Below are 9,824 nucleotides of genomic sequence, written 5' to 3' on the forward strand. Positions count from 1 at the left end.
TTGATTAAATGAATTTGACAGTATTTTCAATATCCGAGAAAATATCAATATATATATATATATATATATATATATATATATATATATATATATATATATATATATATATATATATATATATATATATATATATATATATATATATATATATATATATATATATATATATATATATATATACTCTTACATGTTACATTATATTTTATAAATATTTTCACTATATAACTATTTATGAATATATATAATAATAAAAATAAAATTTTGTATATTTACATATTTAAACCCTTACAATTGTGTTTACTAATTTATCAAAAGCAAATTGTCAAGAAAAGGAATTCAATTTATGATATTGTATACATAGCAATTTAAATGTTATTTCAGTAATGTTTAGAACTCTAAGATTAAGCAAAAAAAACTTAAAAATTTCATTACTTAAATTTATAGCATATTTAAATATCTTAGTACAATTAAATATTTTAGTAACTATAATGCAAAAAAGTAACTATTTTTCATCTATAGGAATTGTGGAAATAGTAAGTACGAATATATATTTAATAACTTTCAGATATGTGAGGTCCATAATACTAAAATATTTTGTAATATATCACCACATGCATGTATAATAATAACCCATAGAAATATTTATATGTTTACCAAATATTTTGTAACTTAAAAATCAGAGTCGTACTAACTCATTTAAATGTTTTTTCTAGAAACTCATTTAAATGTTATTAAAAATCGACGTCATGTCAAATTATGTTTTATATTTATTTTGATTATATCAATTGTAAGAATTAGTTACACATGTAAGATAAATTATATCAAAATTGACAACTAATATATGAAACTAAATCTAGCAAAAAAAAAAAAAAAAAAAATACCACCTATTTGTAGCTGGGGTTCTGATTTTTTTAGTAAGTAATATTCATGTAGGTAACCAAACTAAATACGATATTTTACATAGTAGCTTGAATTGCGCATTAGTAAATATTTTGTTATATTATCAATAATACGAATATTGTATATTAATAATATGATTAATATTGAAATATATTTTAATAAGGTAAAGTATGATATACAATTTTAAAAGTTATTTAAAGATATTTTTTTATTATATATATACATAAAAATATATTTATACCAATATGTTTGATAATGTAAGACATTTAAGGTTATGTGAACTGTTCAAATATTTCAGCACACTAATAGTTCTAATAGCTCACTTACACATTTAAATTAATAATTAAAGATCATACAAAATTAATAACCAAAACAAACAGTTTCATTTATAGATAATACAAAATATTTATTTGTTTCGAAATTTTCTAAGAACTTATGGATTAGAAAAATAAAATAAATATTTCACGTAAGAAAAAAAAAATTACTTCTTCGTTACACTAAGTACTGAATTATTGTAAAAAGCCCAGATGAATAACCAAAACAAAATTTTACTCAACATGAATCATAATGATTACGAAAACAACATAGATATTTGAAAAAAAATGAAAATCAACATTAAAGAAATTAAAATAAGCAACTAAATGCAATCAAATCATATAGTATTAACACTCTTAAACATAGTGGAAAAGATGTCCATTCTGCACCATAGAAGAAAATGATACACAACGAATCTTGTATTGCGGCAATACTCGTTGTAGATATATATATATATATATATATATATATATATATATATATATATATATATATATATATATATATTTTAATATAAATTCGTATGAACAATTGGTAGACCAATCAAACTCCACTCACCGGCTCTCTTGGCACAATCCAAAAAAGACAATTATTTGATGTCACCGAGTCTTGAGTCTTACCTATAATCTCTATATTGTCATTGAGTCTTGAGTTTTTCCTTGCAATTTCAAATAAGACAATTATTTAATGTAATGATATATTATTATGGATTTAAATCTTAACATAAAATAATCAATCAGTACGAAAAACAAACCTTTGCCGATTATATCTACAATAATAAACAAATTAAACAAAATAAAATGTTAGATATACAATCTTATATGTAAATAATATTATAAATAATTATTGTATGAATACGACATAATGAATAATAAAAACGCATAAATATAAAGCATGCTAAAAATTAACAGAAAAAATGAAACTTTATGGAACATTTGTAGTTTTCTGGAACGAAATTGGATGAAAGTGATGAGTGAGGGGTAAAAATGATTTTATACTTGTCTTTAGTTTGCTAAAAAGGTAAATAATACATAATTAAGGCACAAATCAATTAATTATTAAGAAATCATTCTTTTCCGGAAATCAATAAGGAAATTTAAATAATTATGGTACAATATTGTGTCATGTAAATATTTTATTCTCAAAATGGGAAATAAAATCAATATATTATTATCCCATATTAAATCCTTCACATTTATCAAATCAAATAATAAAATTATGATATGTTGGCCAAAATTAATATTTGAAGATTTATCTTTTCTTAGAAATTAGTTACAATTCAATATATTTAAAGCATAATATATGTACTATCGGATTTAAAAAGAAAAAAAATCAAACAATTACCTAAAAACATGATATTTCGAATTAGTTTGTGAACTCCTATAAATATAATATATTTCAAAGAATTAATACTAAAAAAATACAAAAAAAAAAAAAATTACAAAAATTACGGAAATATAAACATAATATAAAAAAAATCAAAAATATATACATAATATTAAAAAATTTGAAAATATATACATAATATTAAAAAATTCGAAAATATATACATGATATAAAAAAATTGAATATTTATACATTAAAGATTGAGTTTTCTGAATATAAAAAAATTGAATATTTATACATTAAAAATTGAATATTTAAACAGGAAAGAACTTAAAAACATACCAAGATTAAAATGTCTAATAATCAATTGAGTATTACACATCATCAATTTAATGCCAACTAAGCGATTTGAGAAAATGACATAAGAATTTGCCACATGTCATTCAAAGAGGGCATAGATCCTCTTTTTATATAATATATAGATATAGATTAAAGATTCCTTTGTATTGGTGATTTGATATTTTATTTAAATTGTTAAATATATAAAAAATTGGGGTAATATACTGCATTTAAATTAGAAAGCTTTACAAAGTTATGGAACTATATTTATCTCAAATGATAAATATATTTCGGTGGCATAAGAGTAAATTATAGATTCCTTCTTAAAATATACTGTATTTAAATTGTTAAATTTTCAAATTTCAGAATATTGCATATTTATTAAATAGTATAATTATTTTTAATTTGAAATATGGTATGATAAAAATTATATACAAAAAATAGTGTATATTTAGTAAATAGTTCAATTAAAAAATAAAACATTTTATTATTATTATTTTTAATGGAATGGATATTCGAATATTCTAAAATATTGAAAATTAAAAAAAAAAAAAAAAAACAACAACAACTACAACAACATATTCCTTTATTTTAATATTTTAGTATTTAAAAAAACATTTTTTTTATGAAAATTATTTGAATATTCGTAAAAAAATTGAGTTTCATGAATTTTTTTCAATAAAAATATTTTGAAATACTGAAAATATAAATAAGATTTTTTTATTTCGAATTTATAAAATATTAACTTTGGAAATAATATATATACATGTGGTAATTATTAAATGATTGTGAAAATATAAAATAGGAAAGAACTAAAAAACATCCATAAATAAAAATGCCACATAATCAATTGAAGAATCCACGTAATCAATTGAACTCCAACTAAGCAATTTTGACAAATGACATCATCATTTGCCACATGTCAATTATATAGAGCATAGATCCTCTTTTTATATTATATATAGATTATTAAAAAAAATGGGTAGTATAAGGGTAAAATTAGAAATAAATATTTCAGGGGTTTTTCACAAAGGAAGAATTATGGTATGGACATATCACTATTTTTTATCTATAGGAGGGGTGTATTGCTCCTGAACAATTTTTTTTTGCACGAGTTCACCTGCACTCAATTAATTGTGCCACTTTGCCTTCTTTTGCCCGTTTCCAGGTTAAAATGACCGGTTATGAACCCATGTGCGCTGCACATGCGAAATCCAAGGCTATTTTTGTCTTTTTCCATATAAAAATCTCTAATTCCTTTAATTTTCTCTCCATTTCTCTTTTATCTCCATTATTTTCCCTCTTCAATTAGCTAGAAATGGTGTGATTTTCTTTATGTGAAGATGGGCGATTGTTAAGGATGAAGCAGTCGCTAGAAAAATGGTGAAGTTCATCGAAGTCAGCACAGTCGGGGTGTCGAAAGAGGCGCAAAACAGAGCTGCCACCATTCTTGAAATCATTTCCCTTAGCTGCTGCAAAAGTGATGACAACAAACTCGAGAATTTCTTCGAAACAGCCATAATCTAATGGCCGAAAGGTGGAAGAAACTCAAAGAAGCTATCAAGAACAACAAACTCTTTCACCCCCCCAAATTTTTGAACCTGCCATTTCGCCAAACACTACACCGAAACATATCCCAGTAATTACATACACCTATACATATATATTTTGCTCGTATTTATTAAAAAAAATACCGATGCTTATACGATTTTTTCGACAACTTTTGCGTGGATGAAATGCAACGAGAGCGAACTTTGACTGGTCATTTGCTGTAGGTTTTGTAAAAAATCTTGATTCCATTGCTCTTAATTGATGAATCCACATCTTCGGTCTGATAAGCTCCCCCATTAAACAACGGCATCGCGGGTTGGAATTTTGGATTGTAGAGAGAGAGAAAGAGGGGAATTAAGGAAGATGAAACTCGAAAGGGACGACCTTTACAGGTGTTCTTTTTTCCGACAACGTAATTTGAAATGCTCGAAAATGCAAATATATTTTGCGAATGAGGGAATTCATTTCTTTCTAATGGAAGAAGAAAAATAATGGAGATAAGAGAAAAATGGAGAGAAAATTAAAGGAATTAGGGATTTTTAAATGGAAAAGGCAAAAATAGCCTTGGATTTCGCATGTGCAGCGCACATGGGTTCATAACCGGTCATGTTGACCTGGAAACGGGCAAAAAAGGGCAAAGTGGCACAATTAATTGAGTACATGTGAACTCGTGCAAAAAAAAAAAAATTTGTTCAGGAGGTGATCCGCAAAAACTTAAAAAGTTCAGGTGGTTTAATGATGTTTACCCTTTTTTATAGTGAAAACTTGTTTATTCTTAAAAAAAAATATTTTAATTAATATTATTGTCTGGACTGCTAAATTACTGTCTCCACCAGTAATTTACGGGTCGGAGACAGTAATTTTACTGCATTAATTAATTTTATCGTCTTGGCCTGCATTTTGTTGTCTTCGACCATAACATTATTGTCTCATGCAACAATATTACTGTTTGGGACATTAATATTAGTAATATTACTGTTCGGGAAAGTAAAATTCAGAATATTAGTGTTCGGGACAGTAATATTACTATTTGGGACAATAATATTTCTATTTGGGACGACTATATTAGTAATATTATTGTTTTGGTATTCAATATTATTATCTCAAACAATAATTTTATTGTTAACATAGTAATTTAGAGAGAAAAACAAAGTTTTTTTTTTAAATCAACGGCGGAATATGGTCGGAAAAAAATTCAGAAAAAAAATTATTTTCTGAAAAAAAAATATTTTTTCAAAAAATTATGAAAATGGGGGTTAATGCGATATATTTGTTCAAATTCGGGGTCAATGTGTAATATTGATGAAGTTAGAGTATAATGGATGGAATTGACAAAAATATAGGGTAAATTACACCCACACCCCTGAGGTATACTTAAATAACTTTAAGGTCCCTGTGGTATCGATAATTACACTCACCCCCGTGAGACGTAGTTATAAACTCCAATGGTATAATGCATTGGATACGTTATTACGATAGAGTTCTAACGGACCATTGGTTTCAGGAAGTGGCGAAGACAACAAAGAGTTATGGGTGATTTAAAAAATATTGGGGGAGCCATGTCACCCCATAACTCCCCATAACTCTATGTTATCTCCACAACTAGCTAAAAGTAATAGTCCATTCAACCCTATCGGAATAATGTATCCAATGCATTATCCCGTTAGAGTTTTTAACTACCTGTCAGGGGGGTGAGTGTAATTATCGATACCACATGAACCTTACAGTTATTTAAGCATACCTCAGGGATGTGGGTGTACTTTACCCAAAATTATATTATGGAGGGTATTTTAGACAAAAGACATGTATGAGTTTATCTGCAAAACTATTTTTTGTCTGGACCTATGTGCATTTAAGTCCCCTGTCATGGGCCTATTTGACATTTGCCCTATTTTGAAATAGGGATGTATTTAAAAAAAATAGTTTGGAGCTGTAATTTAGTTCTAATTAAGTTTGCTACGAGGGACCCAAGCATATTAACTCTTATTAATAATCTAGTCCATTAAATAATTAATTAATTAATTAATTGTAGTTTATTTGATATTTTCTAGTCATCTACTTTTTGAGTTAACCTATTCTATTGCTATTCGAAAACTTAGCTTTTATCCTAGTTTTTTGAGAAATTATTTACCGGACATCCTTAGAACAATCAACAATATACAACAATTTCTTATCAAAAAAAAAAAAAAAAAACAATATACAACAATTCTATTTACATTGTACAGTATAAACATTATATATTTATGCAAGTTAATGTCAACTAAGTTCTATTTAACGTACCAATTACACGTGAAAGAAGAGAAGAACAATAAATACCTACCAAAATTTATCTGTCAAACAGTGGCGGATGCAGGACGAAAATTCAGGGTATGCCGGCTGTGCCGAGTCCAAGAATTTACTGTATAGTGGGGTTAATCAACCAGCAAGAAGAAAATTTATAACTAACAAAAGTCGATAACTTTCGTAAAAGGATCGAAAAACAAAATAGAAAGTTGTGAGTATGTAAACAAAAATATGAAAACCCTAATATCCAAAACTTATGATATATCCAATAATCTAACCGTTGATCAAACCCTAATCCACAATTAACTAAGGGGCCCGCATTAGTTATTACCTGGGAGCTTGACAAGAGCAAAATGCAACTCTTGATCGATCCGAAAAGACCATAACTGAACCACATCCCCGGGTTCAAGACGATTCCTCTCGACAATGTGTCTCCATTTTCCGTTTATTACGTAATTGGAACACGTATTCTTGCCGTTACCCTTTTTCATATCCCATCTGCTCAGCTTCACTTTCTCCCGTCGCAACGAGGGCTCGATAATCGTGACGTCTTTGAACTTCATCTTGTTGTTGCGGTCGCGTGTCGTGAGGAAACGAGCCTCCTCTTCCGTCAAGAATCCGTGATCGCGAACCCGTGTGAAAGGGATTGATAGTCGGTTATTTCCGGCGGCCAAATCCGTTTCGAACAATCCCTTTTGGATAACCAGTTTCATCTCCGCCTCCTCTGATATATTTTTCCCTTTCCCGATTTCTTGGATCATCTTCTTGAATTCTTCCGGAAGCGGGGGCGGTGTCGGGGGCCCATTCCCGATGGCTTCTTTTTTCTTCTTCAGATTATCTGACGACTTCCTTTTCTTCGCCTTCTTGTCGGAATCTTCTTCTTGTTCTTGTTTATCTTCGACTTTGGAATCATCGGCGGTTTCTATTACAGGCTTGTCTATGATTTCTACTCTTTTGGTTCTTGGCCGCCGGGGATGGTTAAAGGGGGATGATGACGTGTTGGATTTTGATTGGGTCTGCTGTTCTGCTTCGATTAAATCCTTCTGTGATGTTTGGAAGGCCACTTCAACCAAAGCGTTAAATAATTTGCACTTCTTGCCCAACATCTTCTATTTAATTCTCTCGCCCTATGTCAATACTTCAAGTTGAAAAAGAAAAGGAAAATAATATGAAAGTTGATGAAGGGAAGACCGATATGTATATATATACATATATGTATATATATAGAGAGAGAGAAAGAGATGGGGTTTAAGTGGTTTCAAAGATTGTATATGACTAGGTTTTCGTTTTATAATTCTGCAATTAATTAATCTTTGTTGTGTCCAGATTTGCTGTGAAATTGTTTCCTATTTGAATTATAATTTCTCTTTGGACAATTGTTTGCGTTAGTTTATTTGAATTATAATTTCTTCTTAATTCTCCCGCACGATTAAAGTAATGAACGTGTTATTAATTCAGCTGAATAGGAAATAAATTGAATGAACCCCTGCTGCCACCCCCCGCTTGGATGCTGCCGCTACATTGACGGCTAGAAGAGTGACGGAGGTGGCGTCGCCGCTGCTATGGTCCAAGCCTCTTGTTTCGAGGTTTACGTTGAGCCGGAGCGGTGTGGGTCAACGGTTGACTTGGGTTGACCGGAGCCAAGAATGGATCGTCTATTACAACTTGCCTGCAGATATATGCGATACTTACGGTTTGTGCGGTGCGCATGGAAGTTGCTAATGTCGGGAATTCTCCAGGTTGTGGGTGTTTGGACAGATATGCACCGAGAGATGAAGAGGGTTGGGTTGGATCTGATTGGTCGGGAGGGTGTGGTGTGTAAGAAGGACGCCGTTGGACTGGCCTAACGATGTTTTCTTGGGTTATTATGGGATTAAAATGCCCGATTTTCGGTTCACGTGGTTTAACCAAAGCTTGAATCTCGAAGAATTCACTCTAGTAGAAAAATGGCTTTTTACTACGAATTTTTTTGCTACCGTCAAAAGAGGGATAATTACGGTTTTGGTCTCCCAAGTTTGCACATTTTTCACTTTTGGTCCCCGTGCCGTCAAAAGAATACACATTAATGTTGTCACATTGAGTCCCTCCATCTATTTGACCGTCAAGAGCTAACGTTCAACTCTTGAATTATGGTTGAATTTTGGATTTTTCTTTGAGAAAATTGCGCTCAGACCCCTGCATTCTTTTAAAATATTCTAAAAACCCCAAAAATTTTATTCAACCCTAATTTAACCCGAATTTCATCATTTAATCAATTTTGACAAACGACCCCGATTTTTACCACTATTACCGCTGACCGTTGACCGCCGTTGACTTTTTTTTTTTAAATTCGGCATTGACTTTTTTTTTAATATTCTTTTACGCCATTCACTGATATTGGATTGTCGTTTAACAAAGTTGACTTTTTAATTTTCTTGATTTTTTTTTAACTTTTTCTTGTGGATTGTTTTTACCGATTAACACAATATTATTAGTGTATAACACAATAATAATACTACTACCTCCTTCCCGAATTAAGTGACATTTTAGCCAAAATCACGCAAATTAAGAAACTTAATTAATAGCCCATGTTATAATAGAAAAGTTCCAAATTACCCTTTGCAATGCTACTAACTGACCTCTTAGTAAAATCAACAAAAGATATTAGTTGTATAAATTAATGACTTTGAACAATCAATGGTAAAGGGCAATTTTGGTAAAAAAAAAATTCCTTGAAAACTTGAAATGACACTTAATATGAGAATTTTTTTGTGGCTGAAATGCCACTTAATTAGGGAAGGAGGTAGTATAATAATATCTAGTATCGTAATATTAAAATTACAAACTTCTAACAAAGTTTTTATCTAAAAGTTTGGGGCCAAAATACAATTTAAATTTTTTTATAAATCCATTATTTCTTCCTCTCAAAAGTTTCTTGTGGAACCGCCAGTGCATCTCGATTTCATCCCAAAAAATTTGAAGGAAGATGAATGAGGCATCTGCGGAGTAATTTGGAAATGAGATAACCACTCTAGTACAACGGTTTTTAATTTGGGGCTAACACCGGCCTTTACTTTGTATCTTTTTGTTTTTGCCTTAAAACTTTCCGTCGCTGAGGTGCGTTGACTTTT

General features: G+C 29.6%; 1 protein-coding gene across 1 annotated transcript; it reads right to left on the minus strand.

The window, feature by feature from the left end:
* Window positions 1-6,767: 6,767 nt before the first annotated feature.
* Window positions 6,768-7,820, minus strand: LOC105966798 (uncharacterized). The gene has a single exon (XM_088820294.1). It carries the CDS (start codon window positions 7,818-7,820, stop codon window positions 7,035-7,037), a length of 786 nt encoding a protein of 261 aa, XP_088676420.1. The 3' UTR covers window positions 6,768-7,034.
* Window positions 7,821-9,824: the final 2,004 nt, after the last annotated feature.

Source organism: Erythranthe guttata, chromosome 7 (assembly GCF_056151865.1).
Source record: "Erythranthe guttata isolate IM_541 chromosome 7, IM_541, whole genome shotgun sequence".
In the NCBI taxonomy this organism is placed as follows: Eukaryota; Viridiplantae; Streptophyta; class Magnoliopsida; order Lamiales; family Phrymaceae; genus Erythranthe; species Erythranthe guttata.